Below are 22,222 nucleotides of genomic sequence, written 5' to 3' on the forward strand. Positions count from 1 at the left end.
GCGAACCCAGGGCCTCATCTTCCCTGGTATTTCTCCTGTCACTGACTCGACCCTCTTCAGTTTAAAAGATTGCTGCTGGACCAAGATAATAGGCGACACCAAGCTGATTGACACTCATCTCCTGTCGGAGAGAAACAATGAGCCGTACTGTGGCTGCAGCGTCGCGCTGCTAAAGCACCAAGCAAATCAATGCTGGAAAGAACAACCAAAGCACCGGTCCATATAATCATGGATTCTGGAGGCTGTTCTGAACATTGTGTTTCAGGGTATCACTGCCCAGTCAGCTGTGTATAAACCAATTAATGGGGAGAAAAAAAACTGTGGATGTGGAATTGTCAATATTTCTAATGGGCTTTGGAAAAGAGAGAGGGGGGGGGTTGTCTACCTCAGATGCACATTTGGGCAACGTGCGTGTGCATATGTGTATCACAGTGATCTGTGCTGGCCCGAGCACGTCAGCAGGCATTGATTCAGCCAAGAGCTTGAGCCGACCCCCAGGCCATAGTCAGCAGAGAGAACCGTCATTAGCAAGACTTCTGCATTTATACACGCTGTATATATATAAACGCAGTACTCAGTATGTCTGACATGGCTGTTGTAATGTAGCAATGTGGACTGTATTTGTACAGCACTGCGAGTCCTGTTCAGCAACTCAAAGTGTTTCTTTCCTACCCTTCCTTTTCACACGTAGAGTGGTGCATGTGACACGAGGAGGCTGAGTCGCCACACCACTTGTTGCGAGAACGTTTCCTTTTCAACTGCTGATTCTAAAAAAAAAAAGAGTCCCACTTCTGCTTTTTGAGCCTGCTTTTAGATGTTACCTACCTGAGTTTAAAACAAGTCTGATTAAGAGTATCAGTTCATCAGATCACGTGTTTGTCATAAATGCTCTTTTTGACCAGATGGAAAGTGTTTAAGTTTCTAATTTGTTTAGGGAAAAAAAAAAAACCCCAACATATAACAAGTCTAATTAAACTTGCAGATTTTTAATCTCAGGCCAGGACCAAACCTGTTAAAGCATCACCGCAAATTATGATTTTACAATATTGCTCAAATAAAACAAACAAAAAAAGATTTATAGCATGTAAAACGACTACCGAAGGCCCCGAGTTGTACAATTATGTTAATTATCTTTGTAGCATCTACAGTAACTGTGAATCAGGTCATTTCTTTCCAGGCATTCAACAGATTAATCTCCAAAACAACAGAATCTAAAGGCTTAACAACATTTCCATCTCAGGCTTCTTCACACAATGTGTGTAAAGAAGTGTCCTGAAAGTTGTGCATGGTCACAGTTTTGCTTTTTTTTTTTTGGTTCCTTCACTCTTTGATGGAAGACAAAAAATATTATTCACTCACCTAAATAAAAATAAGATGCATCTAATGCATTAAGATAATGTTGGAATCGGATCGGGAAGCAGAGGTGTGAGAATGAGAGTTGATCCTCTCCTTCACAGGACGTCCTTTCAGGAAACGTCCCTCTCGTGTTACTAAATGACAGCCGGTCCTGAAGTGAGAAGCTGTGGGGGAAGATTTCCCACCTCAGAATCTATTGGGAAAAGCTGCACGTGTGAAAGGAGCCTTCAATTCTCAAACCAACAAATCAAATTTCCAGCATCTCTTATGAAAAACACTTCTCATCCATCACTCTCCCACAAACTTCCAGAACAGGAAGGCTATAAAACTGATCCCAGTCCAGCTTCAGACGTAAAAACACTTGTGGTCCTTCAGGTTCCTCAGGTAGGAGAAACTCTTCCCACACTTGTCACAAATGAACTGCTTCTCCCCGGTGTGTATCTGCTGGTGGGCTTTCAGGCTGTTGCCCTGGTTAAAGCTGCGCCCGCAGGTGTCGCAGGTGTACGGCTTCTCCCCCGTGTGGATGCGCTGATGCCTGTTCAGGTTGCCGATGTTGCTGAAACACTTCCCGCAGGTGTCGCAGCCGAACGGTTTCTCCCCTGTGTGGACCACCTATCAGAGAAACATCATCTCAATCATGTGGGAGGTGCCACAGGGAGCGCATCCGCGGCGTTGCCAACCCACCTGATGCGACTTTAGGCTGCTGTGCTGCGTGAACGCCCGTCCACAGATGCCGCAGGAGAAGGGTTTCTCCCCGCTGTGCGTCTTCAGGTGAACCTTGAGGTAACTGGAGGAGTTGAAACTCTTCCCGCAGAGGCCGCAGCTGTGCGGCCGCTCCACGGTGTGGTGCTGCTGGTGCGAGCGCAGCTCAGTGACGGAGCCCAGTCTCTGGCCGCAGAGCACGCACGCGCACGGCGTGGCCGCCGCGTGGGTCTGGAGGTGCTTGCGGAGCGAGTCCACGCAGGCCTCTGCGGCGCCGCACGCCACACACACCAGCGAGTTCTCGCCCGAGTGGGAGGTTTTCTGGTGCATCTTCAAGGCGCTCTTTTGGATGAAGCTTTTGCCGCAGGTCTCGCAGCCAAAGGGCCGCTCTCCGGTATGCGTCCGCTGGTGGCTTTTCAGGGTGTCCGTCTGGTTGAAGCTCTTGCCGCACGTTTCACACCTGAACGGCTTTTCCCCCGTGTGTATCCGCAGGTGTCGCTGCAGGTTTCCGTGGATGGAAAAGCTCTTGTTGCAGTAGTGGCACTGGTACGCCCGTTCGCCCGTGTGCACCTTCTGGTGCATTTTCAAGCAGTGGGTTCGGTGGAAGCTTTTCCCACATTGCTCGCAGTGAAACGGCCGGACTTCGGCGTGGAGACATTGGTGGTTCCTCAGCAGCTGCTTCAGGGTGAAGCCCTTCCCACAGACGTCACATGTGTGCGGCCTCATACCTAAGTAAGAAGGCAAAAGCACTGTATCAGGAATCAGGAATTAGGAGGGCCTGATTTATGTGTTAATAAGAAAGATAAAAAAAAGGGAGATTGTGAGGCCATAAAGCTGAACAGCAGCCTGGGTGAAGCAGCAAGTGTGCATCCAGGCTTCGCTGGAATAGAAAGACCTCTGTCACTGAGAGCGCTGAATCTGCTTCTCCGTGTTTGCCCCACGGACAGCCTGACGGGCTTCGAACTGTAGGAGCTCGGTAAATGTTCCCCTGCAGTACCTGCAGCTCAGAGGCTGCTGGTTCTTACTCTGATTGGCCCTCTTCATTCTTCCCCGAGAAGGCTTGAGCTTTAGGGAGCGTTTGGGTCTGGGAGTGAAGCCTGTGTCGTCCCCATCCCCGTCTCCAGGCTGTAACCAAAACAAAGAAAAGATTAGCACATCAGTGCCCACTACAGAAAACCTCATTAGTGGCCACCAGCCTTCATGGGCACAAAGTGGCCAAACACTTCCAGACAACTGGATTAAACTCACATAGAAATAGAAAAGCTGAATTAACCTGATAATCTGGGTCATCATAGGTGCCTTGATGCGGGTCATCGCAGAACTGAGCTGAGGACGTGTGCTCATCAAACGCCTCCCATCCTTCCTTTTTTATTATCACATGTTGCAAATTGTCCTGAGATTAAGAGACAAGGTGGTTATAAATGATGGCTGGTCAGCTAAACCTAAAGATTGGGGCTCAAATGAGATCTTCCATTATCATTGTGAACATTCGGGGAAACACCCATGCATTTAAAACACTAACTAAATGCAGTACTGACTGTAATTATGCTCATGTAAATGAATAAAAGCATGAAGGGGTTACCTCATATGTTCTGCCTTTCCACAGGTGGATGATGGGGGATCTCCTCACTGCAGCATCACCACCTGTGGCAGCTAGAAATGTTCCAAAATCAACTTCACAATTCTGTTGCATATCATGTTTCTTTCGTGAAACAGTACAAAAGAGAGAAAAGGTGAGATTAAACGTAGCGGGACCTCAGTGAATGTATTTGTCATTTGAGTTTACAGAGGTTAAAGAGGTTTCCTTTGAATGGCAAAAGCCTGTTTCTCTTGGAAATGTCAGCGGAGGATAAAAGCTTCACCTCTTGGACTCCTCCTCTCTGAGTGCTGGCTCTGAACTGCCTCTCCTTCCGCTCCATTGGTAGCAGGACTTCTGCAGCCTCCCTCCATCAACCTCTCCACATCCTTCTGTCTCCTGCAGCCGTCCAGCAGCCGCCGGAGTTCCGTCTTGGCTGCTTCCAGTCTCCTCCTCAGTTCCTCGGTCTGTGCAGCACCCTGTGACACCTACAACGTCAAAGCCCTTTTTTTACAAAAAAATATTGCAAACATCCACACTTAAAAAGGCCAACAAAGATAAATAAATAAGCAGCTATTTTGATACCAATAATGGAGCCATTTGTTATCATCTGTAAGAAAGAACAATTATTATTGAGGGGGAAAAGCAGCAAGAAAACAGTCCAAAACAAAATGTTGAATATTTCACCAGCAATTGAAAGACAGCGAATAAAAAGACACCTATTCTCTCAAAAGGCCATAAATATGCCAACGCTGTGGATGAACATACTTCCAGCTGCAGCGCTGAGGAGCAGTCCTGGAAAAGCTGGCAGATCTTCTCCACAGCTTCTTGTGCAAGAGACGACATGAAGAGCCTGAACTGGACCACCTGCCAGGAGGGACTGGTATCATATTTTGGGATAATATTGCAGGGTTTGCATGCACAGCACAGAGACATGAAGAACGGTTAAATGATGTTGGACAGTTATTAAACAGCCTCGACATGAATGATCTTAAAGTGTATGACTCCTTTGACTCTCTAATCTTATAACTGGGTTATTTGACAAGTCAGTAAGAGAGTAACTGTGTCTCACATTTGTGCATGAGTGGAAAACACGGCTCAATACGGACATTGATTTGAACAGCGACTGTAACTGTGATGAAGAGCCGCCTGTAGACATACAGCAGATAGAAAAGCAAACGCCTGCCCTTCCACTCAAAATGGCGACCACTTGCGGATTCTTCTCCACAGGCTTTAATTTGAGATGTTTGTTGCATATCAAGTATCTGCGCTATAATATAAACGATCTCGTGTTCTTAGGGACGTGGGGTGTAAACTATATGCAGCACGCTAGCTCGTCTATATCTATGCTGAGCTGGAAAGGCAGAGCCATGGCGGAGACGTCAACACATCACCGACACCGTCAACAGACGCCAGTAGTTTCCTCTTTAACCAACCGTCTCAGGCGATGCGCTGTGCGCGGATTCTGCAGAGCAAGGTGACTCTTCTGGCTGTCCTGGATCGGAAACGCCGACAATTTTTCCAATTTCCATGACGGATAAATCAACAATTTTCTCCAAAATAGCACTCACACGCACCGCTACGTCGGTCATCTTGACTAAGGGATGTTTTTACCTATGTTGTTGTTACAACTTTAGGGCTTTAACGCAAACGAATAACATTTGCTTATTCTCTTAATGCGGGGAAAACTCAAAGTAATGTTTAGATTTTAGCCCGACTTCCGTCCCGGCGCTCCATTATTTTCAAAATAAAAGCCCCCACACGCCCAGTTGTTTGTTTAGTCGTTAATAACCGTTTATGTCTAATTTTAAGTTGTTTACAATATAATTTTATGTCGATTATAATATACATATGCACATTTTTAAAATTATACTACTACTTCAATTGCTATATCTACCAATAATCCATTTTCTACTAGAAAAACTGCTAAATATTAAACTATACTTTCCTTCTACAAATATAACTCTACTTCCCTCTAATGGCCCAAATTGGGAATAGCAAAAATATACAAAATAATTTAACATTTTCTATACACTACAGCAACACTGAAATCACTTAAACAATTGGAATCGGGATAATTAATTTTAATTCGATTATATATATGTATATCTATATATATACACACTATATGAAAATGCAGTTCATATTAGTATTTTGACTAATTTCTTGTGCGTTTAATTGTGCATCATTGAGCGTTAGTTTTTGTATTACTCTTATTTTAAAGGAAGACACCAGAAATACTCCGATTATATATAACCTTTAACTTGACGCATTTTATTGCTTGCAGGCCTTCATATTTACCAGGAGGGGGCGCGCTAACGCAGCAGCAACAGAGTAGGCGCCATCTAGTGGCAACACCAACTACTGCAGTCAAAAAATCGAGACATGAATATCAACGTAACAGATAAAACTCTCGGCCACCCTCTCCGCTTGCAAGTAGCCACATTTTGTCTCTAAGGCAGATACAATAGACCAGTTGGGACGTTTAGGAAAAGCTGGTTTGAATGCAAAATGACTAAATTGACACGGCAGCCTTCGTGTAATAAGCGGCACGACTCTTTGTCTCCATCCAGTGGTTAACGTTGCAACGTACACATAATTGCTAAATGTGGTAATTAATTTTTCTAAAAAAAAACCAAAAACCATAATTCTAAAATTAATAAACGACCATATAACATGGATATACATAATAACAACAGCAGCATTCACACCTGTATAAATAATGTTATATTCAATTGCAATAATTGTAATTTTTGTAACCGTGCCTGCATTAATTTTCAGGTTATGGTATTGTTGCATTTTCATTTTGATGGAAGATTGACGCACAAATGTAAATTCGGCACAAGGAAACTTTCCAAGTTTCACATCTGACAGTAAAATGCAGAATTATCCTTTAAGAGTCTAGTCAGGATGCAGGAAGTTGGCTCCTTCCCTCTTCGTCCCCATGGCAACTATGCCTCTTCAACTGTCTGGAGTCTGAAAACCCGAGTCCACAGCCACTACAGGAATAAGGCCTCTCTCCTGTGTGGACCTGCATATGAAACTTGACATGTCCCTGCTGTCTGAACCTCACCCCACACACCTCACACTCATAGGGCTTCTCTCCCGTGTGGATGCGTGTGTGTCTGAGGAAGTTGGTGTAGATCCTGAAGGCCCTGTCGCACTGCTCACACTTGTAGGGTTTCTCTCCGGAGTGCTGGAGTTTGTGGGACTTTAGAGCCTGATGGATTATAAACCTCTTCCCACAAATGTCGCAGACAAAGGGCCTCTCCCCCGAGTGGATCCGCCGATGGTAGTCGTATGTAGCTTTGTAGAAAAAAGCCCTGCCGCACGTCTCGCACTTGTGCTGCTTCTGCCCCGTGTGGATGAGCTCGTGTCTCTTCAGGGAACCGGCACAGTCGAAGCCCTTGTGGCACGTTTTACAGCTGAAGGGCGTCATGTCTACCGTCGTCCGGTCCAGCCGGTAGACAACCCTGCGGTTCCGCCGCTCTCGAGCCCGTCTCTTCCGGACGCCGCCGAGTCTTTCGACGTGACTCGCCCTCTGGTGCTTCTGCAAGTGGCAGTTGTAGAGAAACGTCTTCCCACAAAGGTCACACATGAACGGTTTGGTGGCGCCGTGAAGGAGCATGTGCGCCTTCAGCTTGTTGTCCTGGATGAAGCCCTGGCCACAGACCTTACAGGTGTACGGCTTTTCACCTGTGTGAATGCGAAGGTGCCTCTTTAGGTTCTGCTGGAGGGTGAAACCGGCGCCGCAGGTCTCGCACGTGAATGTTTTGCCTCGGTGGACCGCCTGGTGCGTCCGGAGGGACCTCCTCATTGCGAAAGCTTTGCCACACACGCCACATTTGAAAGGCTGCTCGCCGTTGTGAGCGCTCCTGTGGCACTGCAGGGTGACGGCGTACCTGAAACTCTGCCCGCACTCGGAGCACCTGTGCGGCTTCTCCGCCGTGTGGACCACCTGGTGGGCCTGCAGGTTGCGCTTTGTTTTGAAGGCCTTCCCACAGGTGGAGCAGGCGAAAGGCCTGAGGTCGGTGTGGACCACCTGATGAGTCTTTAAATTCATTCTGGATTTGAAGGTCTTGTCACAAACTTGGCACCTGTACGAGGCGCGCTTCTTCTCCTCGTGTCGCAGCAGGTGGTTCTCAAACTTTACGGCGGTCCGGAATTTTCTGGGACACTGGTCGCAGGAATGCAGCCTCCGTTCTTCGTGCGTGCTCCTGTGCTTCAGCAGATGGAAGCGCCTGCTGAAGCTCTTGTCGCAGGTGTCGCACGCAAAAACCTTCTCCGTTTTCTTCACCTCAGGTGCGTTTGGACGGCCAGGTTTGTTTTTCCGTGCAGTGTCTGCAGAAGCAAAGAAAAAGATGTGGATTTTTTACCAGGGACAAAGTTTAGTGGTGGATTAGGAATTCAACCCACCATCGGATCCGTCCTGCACCAGAGGGACGGCTCTGAATCCTGCTGCATCTTCTCTATGTGGATTTTTCTCCAATTTCCCAAACAGTTTCAAGATGAAGACCAGGCCGCTCTCCTCAAACAGAACGGGACAGCCGCTCAAGACATTTTCCCTCCAGGTGGTGGCATTTTCAAAGTTTTTGGTGGCGGTCTTCAGCTCCCTCTCCAGCTGTCCCACTCTGGCCCTCAGGGCCTGGTTTTGGCTCTGCAGGGCTGCAGACATTAGGCAGAAGATGGCGCTGACCTTTCGCGTTGCCTCACGCGCCATCGTGTCCACGACGCCGGGCTGTGGGAGTCACAACAGAGGTGAAACAGCAGCAACAACATCTATAAAATATTAAAATGTGTTTACATCCTGAATACAGCAGGTCATTAACACGTCTCCAGTTTAAATAACATATTCTAGTACCAGCAAATTGTACTAAAACTTTAAAAATGATATGAAATTAATCTAGAAAGAGACTAAAGACTAAATGTTACCACCTGTGAAAGCTTTATCATCTACCAAGGCCAATATTATAGATTTTAATGTACGTTAACAGGCACAACAGATGCCATACAAATGATACGACCTTTAGACATTTATGAGAGGTCAAGGAATGTTTTAGTAGCTGTTCTAATGGGTAATTAGTGGGTTCTCATGGAGCATCATCAATCCAGCCGTCGCCATATTGGAGGGACAAAGAGCAACACTGAAGCAGGTTTTCTACAGCGGATCGTGAAGACAGAGACCGAGACTGTGGTCTGCACGTCAAACGGGGGGTCCTGGACAGGAGGACTAGGGATGAGCCGCTTATACTGACACGGGGTCACGACCTCCACCAAGGAGGTGACGCGACAGCCGGCACCGACCTGTCAAATGGCTAAAAAATAAGTAGCAACAGATTAGAATGAAGAGGTGAAGATGGGTCAGGAAGCAGGTGATTCCACTCTGGAGGTGTTTCAGGTCTGTGCTGCTGTTCGAGTTCTTCTAGGGCGGCAAAAGTGGTAAAATTCGGTACTTTAGTAGAATTACAGATACTTCTCAGCAGGTACCTCCTCCACCCCACCAACACTCTCCCAGTCTAGTGTCGTCTATTTAAAAATGAAGGTCCATTTGGACCCATGAAGATTCTATAGATGAGTTACTGCTCCGCTCCGGACCCTGATGTTGGTTTCAGTTATTGCTGATAATATTGAGATTGTTGACGACAGGCCGCCATCTTTGTCGTGACACGCAGCCTAATTTACCTCCTCAGGGTTTAACATCTCTGCAGAAGTTCTGGCTCATTGTGCATCAGATCCTCGACGGTACCTCTGGACCCGAACGAGGCTGGAAAAGCTACAATTCACCGGGTGACGCGGGGATGCGAATCTCACCTCACGTCGAACGTTCGGTTCCCCGGTTGTGTTGTTCACTTTTGCTGTTCCGATGACGTCAGCAGCAGTTTTTAGAACTGTCTCGATGATGAACTTTGTTTGCAAATAAAAAATATTTTGCTCCATTTTACAAGCGTCCGTTTGACTTAGTAGAGACGCCAAGTCAGCGCCACTTGTGGCGGAAGTAGAATCGGCAAAAGTAGCCGAACTTCCTACTTCAAAATAAAAGCTATTAAAGTTATTTAACGGCTTCCATGAAGATATCCCAAAAAGTTCACAATTGCAGATTATAAGAACTTTTAATGATGTATTAAATATAAACAGAACCAACAAGCTTTTCTGCTTTTATCAAAATACACCAGTTGTCTCTCTCCTGATACCATCGCAGTGTCAATTTCATAGAAATTTGATCATTATTTAAGCTATGTAATCAAGGTAAACAGTATGCGCTAGGCTTTTTTTTTTCATTATTTGCATTTATTGAAAGAAAACTGAAAGTATAAATGCCATTCACAATGCTGTTAATCTCACCATACAGGATAAGCTTTCTTTTTTGTAACATATACATGTATCCATCATTTAGATGAATTCCTTGACTCGAGCAGCCACTAGGTTTGTTATAATTCCACGACTATCATACCAGCGAGAGTTACTAGCATTGCATGACAATGTGTTGGAAATTAAATGAAAAAAATAACTTTTTTTTAACCTAAGATCAGCACACTAAATTAGCCCTAAATACTAGTTCAATTTTCTTTCACTTAACGTTCCATTTCCACAAACGGAGCGGACACGAGGACACCTGTGAGCCTCTTATTAGGCCGCAGAGCCCAGGATCACGTTCCTTAAGTGCTGTCGCAGCTGTGCTTCTTGAACTGCCTGGAATCAGAGAAGCCTCGTCCACACTGCTGGCACGAGTAGAGCTTCTGTCCCGTGTGGATCTGCATGTGCGACTTCAGCTGATTCGACTGGTGGAACTTCCTGTGACAGTACATACATTCAAAGGGCTTCTCGCCGGTGTGGATCCTCATGTGTCTATAGAAATTCCCGTCTGTTCTGAAGGCCTTTCCGCACTGATCGCATTTGTAAGGCTTCTCCCCCGTGTGAATCCTCTCGTGCTGCTTCAGGCTCCCGGCGTGAAAAAATCTCTTCCCACAAACGTCGCAGACAAACGGCTTCTCCCCCGCGTGGCTCCTCTGGTGGTAACCATACGAGTATTTATTGTGAAAGGACTTCCCACATATGCCACAGTTGAACTCCTTGTGCTCACTGTGGCCCTTCTCATGCAGTTTGAGTGAATATGCAGCACTGAAGCCCTTCAGACAGATTTTACAGCTGAATGGTTTCACTAAAGACTTGTTTCTCCTCCTGGGCTCCAGAGATTTCTGCGCGTTCTTCGCGTCCTCGTTCCTGTCGGCATGGACGTACCTCTGATGGATCAACAGCCTACAGTTGAAGAGGAACGTCTTGCCACACAGATCACACATGAAAGGTTTTCTGGCACCGTGGATGAGCATGTGAGACTTGAGTTTGGTGTTGTCCGAGAAGCTCTTCCCACACTCCTGGCAGCCGAACGGCTTCTCTCCGGTGTGGATGCGAATGTGCCTCTTCAGGTTGTTGTTCAAGCTGAATCTTGCCCCGCATATGTGACAGGTGAAGGGCTTCTCCCCCGTGTGGACGAGGCTGTGCCTCTTCAGAGCCGTGCCGGTCCGGTACGAGCGGTTGCACACGGAGCACACGAAGGGAGTGATGCCCGTGTGCTTCCTCTTGTGCACCGTCAGGGAGTGGGCGTATTTGAACGTCTCCTCACACATCGTGCATTTGTATTTTTTGGTGTTTGTGTGGACCATCTGGTGAAAGCGAAGGGTGTCTTTGCTCTTGAAGTCCTTCCCGCACGTGGCGCAGCTGAAAGGTCGTTCCTCAGAGTGCACGGCCGTGTGCACCTTCAGCTGGACGGGCGTCTTGAAGGTCTTGTCGCACAGCTGGCACTTCAGCGTCTCCTTCTGCTTCTCGTGGCGCAGCAGGTGGTTTTCCAGGGACGGTTTCACTCTGAAGGTTTTCCCACACTGGTCACACGAAAACGGCTTTGGCGGTTTCAGCTGCTGGTGGCGCTTGAGGTGGTTCTGAAGCGACTGTTCTTTTCGATACGAGCGTTTGCAGCGCGGACAGGGGAAGGGCAGCGGCGCTTTGCTGCTTTCGTGGCGCAAGAGATGGTTTTGCAACGACTTCTTTTCAGTGAAAGTTTTGCCACACTGGTCACAGGGAAAACTCTGCTTGTGGGTTTTCATGTGTTTCTTCAATTCGCTTTTGCAGTGAAACATGACGAAACACTGGTCGCAAGACAACTCTGTATCAGCAGTTTTCTCCTCGGCGCCATCTGATGTGAGTTTTCTCTCTTCAGCACTGTACATGGCAGAAACTAGAAATGAATAAGAGAAACGTGTAAAATATTATTCTTTACCATTATTACTGGGCAAGACTTTATTTCAATGGTTATATCATTTAGGGAAACACACAGGATTTAAAAAAAAATACCTTTTTCAGTTTTTATAGTTGCTCTTCTACTCCTCCTAGTTCCTCTAGATGGTCCATCGTCCATAAAATTCTGCAATGTATATAAATAAACCAAAACTATTACAGTTGCTGTGCACATGCACGGATCCCCAAGGCTCTGTGCACCACACCTGTTTCCCCCTATAAGGGGAATAAACACTGAAAACAAATAGAACATTAGAACAACAGCAACAAAAAAAGCATTTACCCGTGCTGAGTCGACATTGCTGATGATGCCAGAGTCTGAGCTGGGGGTGTCTTGAGGTGTGGATTCTGGAGATACAGCTGGATTGAGGATGAGTTGAGTAGTTTCAGAGGGAGATGTTGATGGTGTGGCGGCCTGGGTAACAATCTCTTCCGTGCCCATGACCACAACAGTGGAAGCAGAGCTTCCTGAGCCATCAACCTCCATTGGGGCCATGGCAGGTTTGGGGACCACGTACACAGCAGCGGGCTCTCCTGTTGAAACTAGGGGAGTTGTGGTGCATTTTGTTTCACTATCCAGGCCGGTCTGAAGACTGCTGGAAACAGGCAACGGTTGGTTCCCTGTGGAAATAACTGACGTAAATAAACCTTAATTTTAATCATCAGAATGCAACTATCTTTTCTAGTAGGAGGAAAGAATATGGCTTCCACATTCACGTCACTTAACATCATTGCAAGCATCTTGTTTTGACAATGTCATTCTAACCTTTCCTGTTTAAACTGGAATAAAACCAGACTGCAGTTATAGTGCGGCTGCTCACCTATTGCAGGGTCATCCTGAGGCACGATGTGGGTGGGAGCTCCCTGCGTCCTGATGCTACTTTCACTTATGTTCTTCAGCTCTTTCTCCAGTTGCTGCATCTCTCTGCCCAGCTGACCCATCCTGGCCTCCAGCTCTTGCTCCAGCTGCCCTGCTTTCTTCTGCACCACATCTTCCAGGTGCTCGACTTTCGCCCGCAGGGCCTCGTTCTCGTCACAGAGCTCGGAGTACAACTCCGCAAACGCTTTCATCAATTGGACCACCAAAGACTTTTGGATCTCCTGGATCCCACCCAACTTTGCGTCCTCCCATACCGTGTTTGGCGCCTCTTTCGTCCAGACGTCTTTGAAAACAGACACAGTCGACTGAATTGCGACTTCAACGATTGAAGCAACTTCGCTGGCTAATTTGTCCTCCATTGTTCTCTCACAAAATGCTACACTTAGTCTTCTGTGTCCAAAATTTCTTATAACATTTTAAAGTTGAACAGCAACTTCAAACAAACAAAAATACTCCCTTCCGTGTAAATCTTGTTACATTTACATGGCGACCTGTGTTCACTTCTGAAGGTTCCGTCTACAATATCCGGTTCCATCTACAACATCCGGTTCCGGGTGTCACGACTGCATTTCAAAGAATCCCACCAGGTTCCTCAGATAGATTTTTCCAAATTAGCGTTGATTCTCTCAATTCAATAAATTTCCCCTTTTTTATTCAAACTGCGATGTTGGATTACTGTAGAAAACTGTAGAAAAAGACACGATCGTTACTAAAAGTACGATTATTATTATTATTATTATTATTATTATTATTAGTATACTCTTTGAATCTATCTATCTTTGAATCTATCTATCTATCTATCTATCTATCTATCTATCTATCTATCTATCTATCTATCTATCATATATATAATGAGAACTTCAAAATTACACTAATGAAACTTCTAAACAATTAACTTGAGGTTTGTGGAAATATGTAACAAACTTCATAAACATAAATTTAATATTTTAAGTCCTGATGACATTAAACTTAATTTAAGTACATTTGTCATTAAAAGACAGAAAGGACTGTCTTTGATGAGATGAGTTTTAAACTAAAGGCTGGGTGTTGTGATGGACAATTGCAAGGAAATAAGAGAATAACAGAACAAGTAAAGAAATGAGTCTTTATCTTAATGACTTTTATTAGCAGTAGTATTAATGAGTAAAGACCACAACAGCCCAGAGTGGTACTGTCTTGTCCACTGCATAGAAATCCCACAAAACAAAGATCCCTTAGAAAAGTATAAAATGATAATTCACCCAAGAAATGAAAAACATCATTACCTTATTACAACTGAAATGGTGTTGGAAAGATGGGTGACCCTTTAATTTGATCTTTTAAAGAGTTACAGAGATCACAAACAAACTGTTAACAGGCTCTGAAACTAATTTGTCTCAAATTTCATTGGTCAGTTTTAAATGCAGTGGCTATTGGACAATTTTTATGTAAAGATTAAAGTGATGTCACTTTGTCTTTAATATAGAGACAATTGTTTGCTTGTGAAACCCCAAACCAGCCGTTGACATAGCCACGCTTAGAAACTAAGAGGAGTTTTACTTGTGGGTGATATTTGCCACTTTGCTGCCCTTTTGGTTGCAAATTTCACACCCACAAGGAGACAGCAGCATTATCTTAAATAAAGAAACAAAAACACAACCAACAAACTTAATATTAAAACACCTTGATGCATGTACAAATCTCACACCTGTTATTAATTAATCCTGCAACTTCTCCCACAGCACCAGTGGATGTTTTCAGCCCTCGGGTCTGGAGAGCAACCAGTGGCTATTTCCTTGATGAGAGGGTAACATTGTTAGTCAAGTGACAGCTTTAATCTTAATGAGTATTATAAAATGTTATTTGTCTATGTGAAAAGATTTCAAATGAAGGATAACTGGTTGGTTTTAGATCCCCCTCGTTTACAGTTCAGTCATCTCTTTGCTCTGCTGGAACATTCTGTGACTGTCTGCATGCAGTGGATAAGGCAGTTCCAATTTAAACTGAACTGTTATTCAAGGTTTGTTGCTCTTTGATTTAGATGGAAGGAGCTTTGTGACTTTGTGTCAGCAACAGTTTATTTTGTCAACCAATGAGCAGCATCGTTATGTGACCTTTCACACTTACACAGGCATGGTGTAGCTTGTCTATGCACATGAAAGAAACGTGGAGGTAAGCAAGTGTCTCCACTCAGCCAGTGTGATAAATTATGTGGAACAGGTAAACAGAAAAACATGGATTTAAATGTTTTGGAATTGTGTTATTGCTTTAACCAAATATGGCTGAGCAATGTAAAGAAACTGCATTAACATTTTCTCTATTAACCGTAGGTACACAGAGAATAATTCCATAGTGAATTAGTGCAAATATACAGTAGCTGGAGCCTTGATAAAACAAAAGAAGCTCAAAGGACTCATAAGAATGACAAAGACAGCATAATTTACAGCCTTTGTGGCTTGTATTTCCTAAGAAAATTCATTTGCATTTCTAACTTTATTAGGCTTTAGAGATCCACAATTTTTTTTGTCTGTGTGATTTATGGCTTTATGGTGAGTTTTCTGGAAATCAAACAAAAACTAGTGTATGTAAGTCAGTGGGTTGCAAAGACAAGCTACTTGTGATGAGTGAGTTCTCTCACAAGAAAAACATGCAATCTAGTAACTTACTGTTTATTCCCTTAATTCTGATTATTTGGTCATTTTGACTGCTGCCTTTTAACAGCGAGTCAGTTCTTTCACTTACAGTATGAGCTATTCCCCCTCTCTAGTTCTCCATGCGTATGGATGATGTTGAGGACGGTTTGAGCAGGCTCATGAACTTTGACATCATATACCTGCTGTGTTTTTCTTGATGCAGATGTGTATGTCTGGAAGACTGGGGTGATGTCTGAGAGGACGAACATGAACATGTGGAAACACACAGTATTGTAAGCACACACAAACACAAATAACCTGAGAGCTATGGAGACCCTGGGCGCAGAGAGCAGCAGCAGCAGCAACACACAGACGCACACATACGCACGCACAAATGGTTTAGGTTCTCTACTGCAACCAAAATTAGACAGAGCATCAAATGAGTAAATTGATGCTGTAAGAGAATAAAAGAGTAGATGGGGCCGATTGTCGGCCCAAGGGCCTCATTCGTTGAGGGCATGCCAGGTGCTGGTTTTGTGCTTCTGAATTAAGCAAAATATATAATTTAATTTAAAAAATGATTTTTTATTATCTAAAATCAGATGTGAAAACTAGTTTTTACAATGTTCCACTTTAAGATATGAAAATTGTTATTTTGACCTCCAATGTAGCCAAAACATACAGACCGAATGTTCAGTTTGACCTTTTCTTGCATTATCTTTTCCACTAACAGCGTATTAAATCTGACATAAAACAGTTAACAAATGAGGTCCCTGGGAACCAGAGTATACAGCCCAATTCCATTTTTATGTTTGTATAATTCATGATTTATGATCAGGAATCAGGAAGATGTGCGCAGGATATTCATTCGAAATAAAGATGACAGCAGCAGTCACCATGCTGGCTGTGTAGCACTGAGGTCGTCACAAGAAAAGAAACTCTCTAGAACGAAGCAATGCTCTAGTCATTTTGGAGGAATGAATAAAGTTTGACGTGTCTCTTGTTTCCAAATATATCACCCTGGTTGGCCATCTACTCTTCTCTTATCTTACATCGTATCACTGCTAATTAGTGCACACTAATCTATCTCTACTCCAGGTTGAACACTTTTGTGGTGGATTTAGACTAACATGCTGTTTGCTATTTAAGAATACAACGCGTATCCTTCCACACTCAATTCTCCATATTTTCAGGGGCCAGGTATCAAGACAGATTCGACATAAGGGAGCATTAAAAAACATTTAGTCATTTAGCTTCTATGTCTGTCAAACATTTGGTATGACTTCATTCTCTATTCTGTTTTCCAGAAGTAGTAAAATATAGTGTAGGATGTCTTCCGTACAGACAGACACAAAGATACAAGATACAGACAGACTAGAAATACACGGCTCATCTCATAGAAAAAAGAAACAGAATGAGCTACATTTTACATACTATCACCAATCATTAACAACCTTTGATTTGACATGACGTGTGTTGCATCTCTCGTGTAAATGCTGTTTAAGCAGCACAAATCTCTCTCTGCAGTTCTTCAAAAAAAAATAAAAACAAATAAAAAAATGCCACCAGGGCAACAGTGCCGGCGACAGTGTGTTCTCATAGAGACACAGAACAAAAGAGAGTGAAAGAGAAAGAGGTCCCCTGCTCCAAGTCCGTCCTTTCTGTCCTATGAGGGAGCCCGGGTCAATCCTTCCGTCCCCTGTGTCCCTTTCCATCCGAGTGCAGCCGTGTTGCTGACGGTGTTGGAAGCGGAGAGAAGAAGGGGGCATTTACTACCAGTCAACAGCCCGTTCTCTCTTCTGTGGTTCATGATACTGTAAACCAGACCAGCTTTCACTGTGGTCACTTTTTCTTACCGGACTTTTCCGAGCGCTTCCCACCTCGATCAGACTTCTCTGATCGCTCCCCCTTTTCCCTATCCTTCTCTATCTCTTTCTCCTTGTCTTTATCTGCCCTTTCGATGCGATCGGCTCGGTCCGAACGCTCGGCTCCCTTCTCTGACCTGTTGTCCAACTTGCTGCCTTCGCGGCGTGTGCCCTCATCGGTGGAAGAGGTAGTTGGTTGGGGTTGATCCCGTTTGGCAATCTCCTCATGCTCAGAAATACTGGTTGTGATGTTGTTCACCCATGCTTTCAGGTCCTCCTATTTGATGGGAGCGATTACAATTGTCAGCTGGCTAGAAAATTGTTTCATTGAATAGTATAAGTATATTATTGATAGACATTCAACAATCTTTGTGAGGAAGAAGACAACATCAGGCGTATAATTAGAAAGCAATCCGGAATTGCTCACCTCATCTTTAGCATGAAACAAAAACTCGCTTCCTTCCTTTGTCCTAAAATGAGAAAAGAAAACGTTGACAAAAGTACAGAAGAATGATGTTTTAACACAGGTGAAACATTTTGTTTCAATTAGTAATTCCAGAAATATGCAATAAAAACCCAAGACATACAGCAGAGAAGAATGTGTCCGTATTTAGAGTACAATTTTGACCGAATCTGGACAGCAGCCATCGTCATTGGAAAATGGTGAAAAGAAATCATCATGCTCACTTCAGTGTGAAGACATTTTTCTTCTTTTTGTAGCCATTGGTGATGTCGCAGTGGCAGTGGGACAGGTTGAGCAGTGGCTCATTGTTGTAGGGTGTACTGGTGTTCTTGGCATCCTTGTAGAAGCCAATCTCCCCTTTGTTCAGGACACAGTAAAGGTTGACCCATGACCTGCTGTGGTGTGGGAAGATGGGAGGTGTAAAGAGGAAGAGAGAGGGCGAGGAGGGAAAGTTGGAGAAGAGCACAAGGAAGATGGGGAGATAGAGTGGTGGTGGAGGTGGTGGAAGGGATTGGAGAAGTCAAGAGGAGCTGCAGAGTTGCTCTTGCCAAGCTAACACCTCACTCACCTGACCAGAGCAGGCAGGTAGATATGTAGTACTGACCAGCACCAAGAAAGGAGGAAACACACCTCTGAACAAATACAGATGAATGCATATACAGACACACACACGGACAGGACGCGGATGGAGGGATGGGCTTGGAGGCTCGGTCGGTCTGTGTGTGTGTGTGTGTGTGTGTGTAAGGGTTATATATGACTTACCTTGGTGGAGATTAGAAGGGCAGGCAGTAGCAATGAGGAGGAGAACAACATAAGAGATAGGGTTTGGTTAGATGGTAATCTGGTCGGAACACTCGTACTACTAAAACTCATAATAAGAAAAAACTCATAATCATGCTTCTTTTCGTTCTGTGAGCATTTCTACATGCACACATAGCTTACAGGGAGCTGTCTGTGTGTGGCTTACTGTATCAATTTCAGTTATCTCTATGAAACTGTGGTGCATATGATTACGTTTCTGAATTGCCAATATGACTGATCCTATAATATGATTTGAAGCAAAGTGCTTACAGGTGCGTGACAACGACTGGCATCCGCCCATCTTCCCTCTTAAGGCCTAACTCTAGCTTTTGCCATGTAGGCTTATTCGTCTCATTTTGTTGCCGGCTTCATTGTTTACATTAGATATATGGAATATTTTTAACTCTTTATACTGCATTATGCACTCAGATCACAAGGGCAATCTATGCAGAACATAATTCACATGCACCATCGCTTATTATAAACATATTTTTCATGAATAATTCCAAAACTGCACAAATTATCATCATGTAGCTTGTATATGCGACAGAGACGAGATGAAACTGTCATCAGAAGTTAGCTCTATGCTCTCATTTCCAGTACTGAGTGTATGGTCCACTTCACAGATATTCTCCTCCAATGAAAATTAAATATGTAGCAAAACAAGAGCCTACATATTGAAATATTTTGAAGATTCACATGTATTCAGATACAGCATAAGCCATTCAGATTTCTGCATTACCTGGTCATGTACATAACAGGACATGTACATTTGAGACATTCATCCATTGCCTTGCGTGGACACATGAGAGGGATGCATCCATAGCTGGAAGACGATGAGCGTTTAGCTTTGGCCAGTCAGCCCAGCCGTTATAGGGCAATGCAGGGGGGTGTGATGTTACAAGGACGCAGTCATCTGCAGGGACCGGATTGGTGACTGTGTGTGCATGCGTGCGTGTGCTGGGTGAGTGTGTGTGGACATTAGCATGTGAAAGGCATTGAGGCATCATGGCGGCATCTAATCTCGCTCCCAAGGTCAATTATTGCCATTATAGTTGCTGAATTTCTGTTTCTGATTGAGAACAATAAAGTATTCAAAAATTACATTTTGGAAGCAAGACTGAAATATCAAAATGAAGTATGGAGGTGATATAATGGTACCTGCTCCTGTTACTCACTCATGTAGAAATGTCCGAAGAAAGACGCTTAACTTAGTTTCACGTCTATTACATCAGAGGAAATTGCTGAGCCATCATGTATCATCTGCAGCAATGACACTCATGCATCTGTTCAGACAGTGTCAGCGCAGTGTGCAAGCATGACGCTGACATGCTACAGCCATGCCTTTAACATCACTCTTGAATCAGTAAATGGAGGGTGCAGTAATGCCATAAGAAACAGGCTAATGAACTTGTTTTATCCTTCATTGAATTAACAACTAACCAAAACGTTTAGATTAGCCATCAGAAAATCTACAGAGCCCCACCCACATGCTACACAGACAAATTTGGAAACCACATTGAAACTACAGCTCTTTGACCATGGAATTTATTTGACCAATCAGGACTCCTCATTTGATGCTTATGACACCAACGACCTTCCTCCTTCCCAATGATAATATGCTGATTATTATGACGCCGCGCACCCACCTATTAGTGCTCTTCTTCAGGCTCTCGATGTCCAGCTTGCGGAAAAGGAAGCCTTCGTGGTGCGCAGTGTGGGTTGGTGGCTGAGGCACTGCGGGGCTGCTCTGCGCTGGAGCCGATCTCGACCTTCGTGCTGTCATGTCTCCTGCTTCTCTGGGGCGCGGTCGACGCCGCGGTTTAGGCCTGTCCCGAGCTCGAGGTCGGTCAGGACGGGAAGACTTCTCTGGAATACCATTAGGAAGACGGGGGACTTCACCCCGGGCCTGGGATTAGACACAGGAAATGAAGTCAGGGAAGAGTTGGCAAAGTGTTAATTTTAAATTATTCATTGTAATTTTTAAACCTGGTCCAGGTTTTTTTTTTTTTTTTTTTTTTGCTGTTTGCTTTAAATAGTTTAAAGATGATTAGTAAGTAAGAACAACTCACCTCTGAGAATATCTGCATTATATATATTATTCAAATAATAGTTTTGCAATTTTTATCTTTTACAGGCTGTTCCATTATTTAGCAGCCAGTTTAGAACAAGCACAAGAGGTCTTAATAACGCAGATATTGTATAATTGGTATAACAAAAATATAATGACTACTACTACTAATAATAATAGAACAGGACAATCTACAAACCTGTGCTGCTTCTCGTTCCTGTACTTGCTCTACAATTTCTGCCATAGTTGATCTCCTTTCTCTGTATAACAGAAAGAAGAAGACGTCATGTTAATATGTCTAGATTTCAATTTGTTGTGTGTGTTCTTTATACTTCGATTAGCATCTGAGGACAGTTGGCCTCGTTCCTTGTGGCTTAAAGACAAGATGCCAAACTGAGAGAAATATAGCTTCATCAAAAATCTGAGTGAGGCCAGTAGAAACCAAACATTCTGGATTAGACTTAGACAATCCGAATCATCAGCATATGTTTGCAAGACTTGTATTCGCAGTGTCTTATGTAAAGCTAAACGGTGCGTTGGTGTACAGAAAGTCTTACCCTCCTCCTGAGCGTCGGTCTGAGTGTCCGGTGTCATGCTCGCTGGACTCCTGTCTCTCCAGGCGGTGTCTGTCCCTCTCTCTTCGCCTAACATCAAGGCCTCCATGACCCTCCTGCTCACTGGACGTTTGCCTCTCGAGTGTCCGCCGTTCCCTCCTCTCAGCATGTTCCCTCCACACTTCTGGAGGCAGCTCGTCCCTGCGCGCCTGAATCAGCTGTTCGCTGGAAAGCTGCCTTTCTATCCTGTGATCCCTGTGGAAGGTATTAGTCTGGACCTGAGGCTCGGCGTGGTCACCCCGTAGACCCGGAGTCCCTCTGGAGGGGTCGCTGTGCAGACGCTCCCGGCCTGGCTCCTGCAGCACCACCTCAGCCATCACAGCCACTTCCGCTCTCCCTGTCCCTATCTCTCCCATCATTAATTCTCTCTCTCTCCCCTTCTCTCGTACCTTTTCCAGTCGGCTGGCCACTAAAAGTGGCGTCACAGCATCACCTATATGTTTGATTTTGGGCTGCCGTAGATACGGGGATGACTTTGCCTCTAGAGTCCTTGCTGCTTGGACTGGCTGCATGTGACTGACTGCCTTTGTGGCTTGTTCTTTTGTTGTGTTGGCACTCTCCCGCATCTGATTGGCAGATACTAGCATGGCTGCTGTAGCAATTGAGGCAATTGAGGAAGGTGAAGGCTGACCCAGTCCTGCAGCCACACCCACCACACCAGCGTGCCGCGGCTCTAGAGTATGGCGGTAACTGGAACCATTCATCACAGGCGTGTAGTTAGCAACTGTTGACCCCAACCGACGAGCCACAGAAGAAGGAGAGGGTGTTGGGGTCGCAGGTGAAGGAGAGGGGGGTGAGCTAGCATCATTTTGCTCATAGATGGTTTGTCTTGTGACAGGGGAAATTGGGAGGCGGGGAAGTGTGGCGGGACTGGGGATGGCATCTTGGGGATCCAGGAAGACTTTACGACCTAGCATTGGGGTTGGGGGTAGTTTACTTTGCTCTGCTTTTAATTTTTCTACCTGTAAACAAAGAATAGACCTTTAACACAAA

At 44.7% G+C, this 22,222-nt stretch overlaps 4 protein-coding genes and 2 long non-coding RNA genes across 12 annotated transcripts in view; 2 read left to right on the forward strand and 4 right to left on the reverse strand.

Annotated features, from left to right (window-relative positions):
• LOC130534669 (uncharacterized) overlaps positions 1 to 5,402 on the forward strand; it is a 9,965-nt gene extending 4,563 nt beyond the window's left edge. Inside the window, exons 2-4 of the long non-coding RNA XR_008952934.1 lie at positions 3,665 to 3,791; positions 3,847 to 4,517; positions 4,934 to 5,402. This is a non-coding gene — a long non-coding RNA (uncharacterized LOC130534669). The remainder of the gene's footprint in view (positions 1 to 3,664; positions 3,792 to 3,846; positions 4,518 to 4,933) is intronic.
• Positions 966 to 5,328, reverse strand: si:dkey-182i3.10 (gastrula zinc finger protein XlCGF57.1). Its single transcript, XM_057048927.1, has 8 exons — positions 5,071 to 5,328; positions 4,403 to 4,501; positions 3,921 to 4,122; positions 3,641 to 3,711; positions 3,332 to 3,451; positions 3,084 to 3,183; positions 2,041 to 2,786; positions 966 to 1,968 (listed from the first exon to the last, which is right to left on the reverse strand). The coding sequence occupies exons 1-8, from the start codon at positions 5,224 to 5,226 to the stop codon at positions 1,702 to 1,704; spliced, it is 1,761 nt and encodes a 586-aa protein (XP_056904907.1). The 5' UTR covers positions 5,227 to 5,328; the 3' UTR covers positions 966 to 1,701.
• A 478-nt stretch (positions 5,403 to 5,880) lies between the features above and the next one.
• Positions 5,881 to 9,644, reverse strand: LOC130534604 (zinc finger protein 431-like). Of its 2 annotated transcripts, none has more exons than XM_057048923.1 (3): positions 9,446 to 9,644; positions 8,051 to 8,372; positions 5,881 to 7,975 (listed from the first exon to the last, which is right to left on the reverse strand). In XM_057048923.1, exons 1-3 carry the CDS (start codon positions 9,569 to 9,571, stop codon positions 6,540 to 6,542), a joined length of 1,884 nt encoding a protein of 627 aa, XP_056904903.1. In that variant the 5' UTR covers positions 9,572 to 9,644; the 3' UTR covers positions 5,881 to 6,539. The 2 variants fall into 2 exon arrangements, with proteins under 2 accessions (XP_056904903.1, XP_056904905.1); XM_057048925.1 differs by having other exon boundaries at positions 9,317 to 9,584.
• On the forward strand, positions 8,555 to 9,570 carry LOC130534665 (uncharacterized). Its single transcript, XR_008952929.1, has 2 exons — positions 8,555 to 9,032; positions 9,104 to 9,570. It is a non-coding gene; the product is annotated as an uncharacterized LOC130534665 (long non-coding RNA).
• Positions 9,645 to 9,725: 81 nt separating the features above from the next.
• Positions 9,726 to 13,317, reverse strand: LOC130534593 (oocyte zinc finger protein XlCOF6-like). The gene is made up of 4 exons (XM_057048902.1): positions 12,745 to 13,317; positions 12,207 to 12,544; positions 11,981 to 12,050; positions 9,726 to 11,864 (listed from the first exon to the last, which is right to left on the reverse strand). The coding sequence occupies exons 1-4, from the start codon at positions 13,160 to 13,162 to the stop codon at positions 10,291 to 10,293; spliced, it is 2,400 nt and encodes a 799-aa protein (XP_056904882.1). The 5' UTR covers positions 13,163 to 13,317; the 3' UTR covers positions 9,726 to 10,290.
• Positions 13,318 to 13,902: 585 nt separating this feature from the next.
• The window catches only part of LOC130534579 (spectrin beta chain, non-erythrocytic 4-like), a 32,734-nt gene continuing 24,414 nt past the window's right edge, over positions 13,903 to 22,222 (reverse strand). For 2 of the 6 annotated variants that reach the window (XM_057048857.1, XM_057048856.1), the window contains exons 39-44: positions 21,173 to 22,191; positions 20,815 to 20,875; positions 20,194 to 20,453; positions 17,968 to 18,138; positions 17,708 to 17,750; positions 13,903 to 17,557 (exon numbers count right to left, since the gene is read on the reverse strand). In XM_057048857.1, the coding sequence (XP_056904837.1) occupies positions 17,258 to 17,557; positions 17,708 to 17,750; positions 17,968 to 18,138; positions 20,194 to 20,453; positions 20,815 to 20,875; positions 21,173 to 22,191 (1,854 nt within the window). In that variant the 3' untranslated portion in view covers positions 13,903 to 17,257. Of the gene's footprint in view, positions 17,558 to 17,707; positions 17,751 to 17,967; positions 20,454 to 20,814; positions 20,876 to 21,172; positions 22,192 to 22,222 lie in introns of those variants that run through there. The other 4 variants (XM_057048858.1, XR_008952923.1, XM_057048862.1 and 1 more) reach the window with 4 other exon arrangements.

The sequence above is a fragment of the Takifugu flavidus genome, chromosome 12 (genome assembly GCF_003711565.1).
Source record: "Takifugu flavidus isolate HTHZ2018 chromosome 12, ASM371156v2, whole genome shotgun sequence".
Classification (NCBI taxonomy): domain Eukaryota; kingdom Metazoa; phylum Chordata; class Actinopteri; order Tetraodontiformes; family Tetraodontidae; genus Takifugu; species Takifugu flavidus.

Bases quoted from the DNA above. Each gene is read 5' to 3' on its own strand.
- LOC130534604 (XM_057048923.1), bottom strand. From the start codon at position 9,571: ATGGAGCAAAATATTTTTTATTTGCAAACAAAGTTCATCATCGAGACA. The intron at 8,373-9,445 runs GTGAGATTCGCA...TGACTCCCACAG, and splicing joins AACCGAACGTTCGACGTGAG to CCCGGCGTCGTGGACACGAT. The intron at 7,976-8,050 runs GTGGGTTGAATT...TTGCTTCTGCAG, and splicing joins GGTGCAGGACGGATCCGATG to ACACTGCACGGAAAAACAAA.
- si:dkey-182i3.10 (XM_057048927.1), bottom strand. From the start codon at position 5,226: ATGACCGACGTAGCGGTGCGTGTGAGTGCTATTTTGGAGAAAATTGTT. The intron at 4,502-5,070 runs GTTGGTTAAAGA...CCCTCCTGGCAG, and splicing joins ACAGCGCATCGCCTGAGACG to GTGGTCCAGTTCAGGCTCTT. The intron at 3,184-3,331 runs GTTAATTCAGCT...TTTTGGTTACAG, and splicing joins ATGATGACCCAGATTATCAG to CCTGGAGACGGGGATGGGGA.
- LOC130534593 (XM_057048902.1), bottom strand. From the start codon at position 13,162: ATGGAGGACAAATTAGCCAGCGAAGTTGCTTCAATCGTTGAAGTCGCA. The intron at 12,051-12,206 runs GTAAATGCTTTT...TATACATTGCAG, and splicing joins GCAATGTCGACTCAGCACGG to AATTTTATGGACGATGGACC. The intron at 11,865-11,980 runs GTATTTTTTTTT...ATTCATTTCTAG, and splicing joins AACTATAAAAACTGAAAAAG to TTTCTGCCATGTACAGTGCT.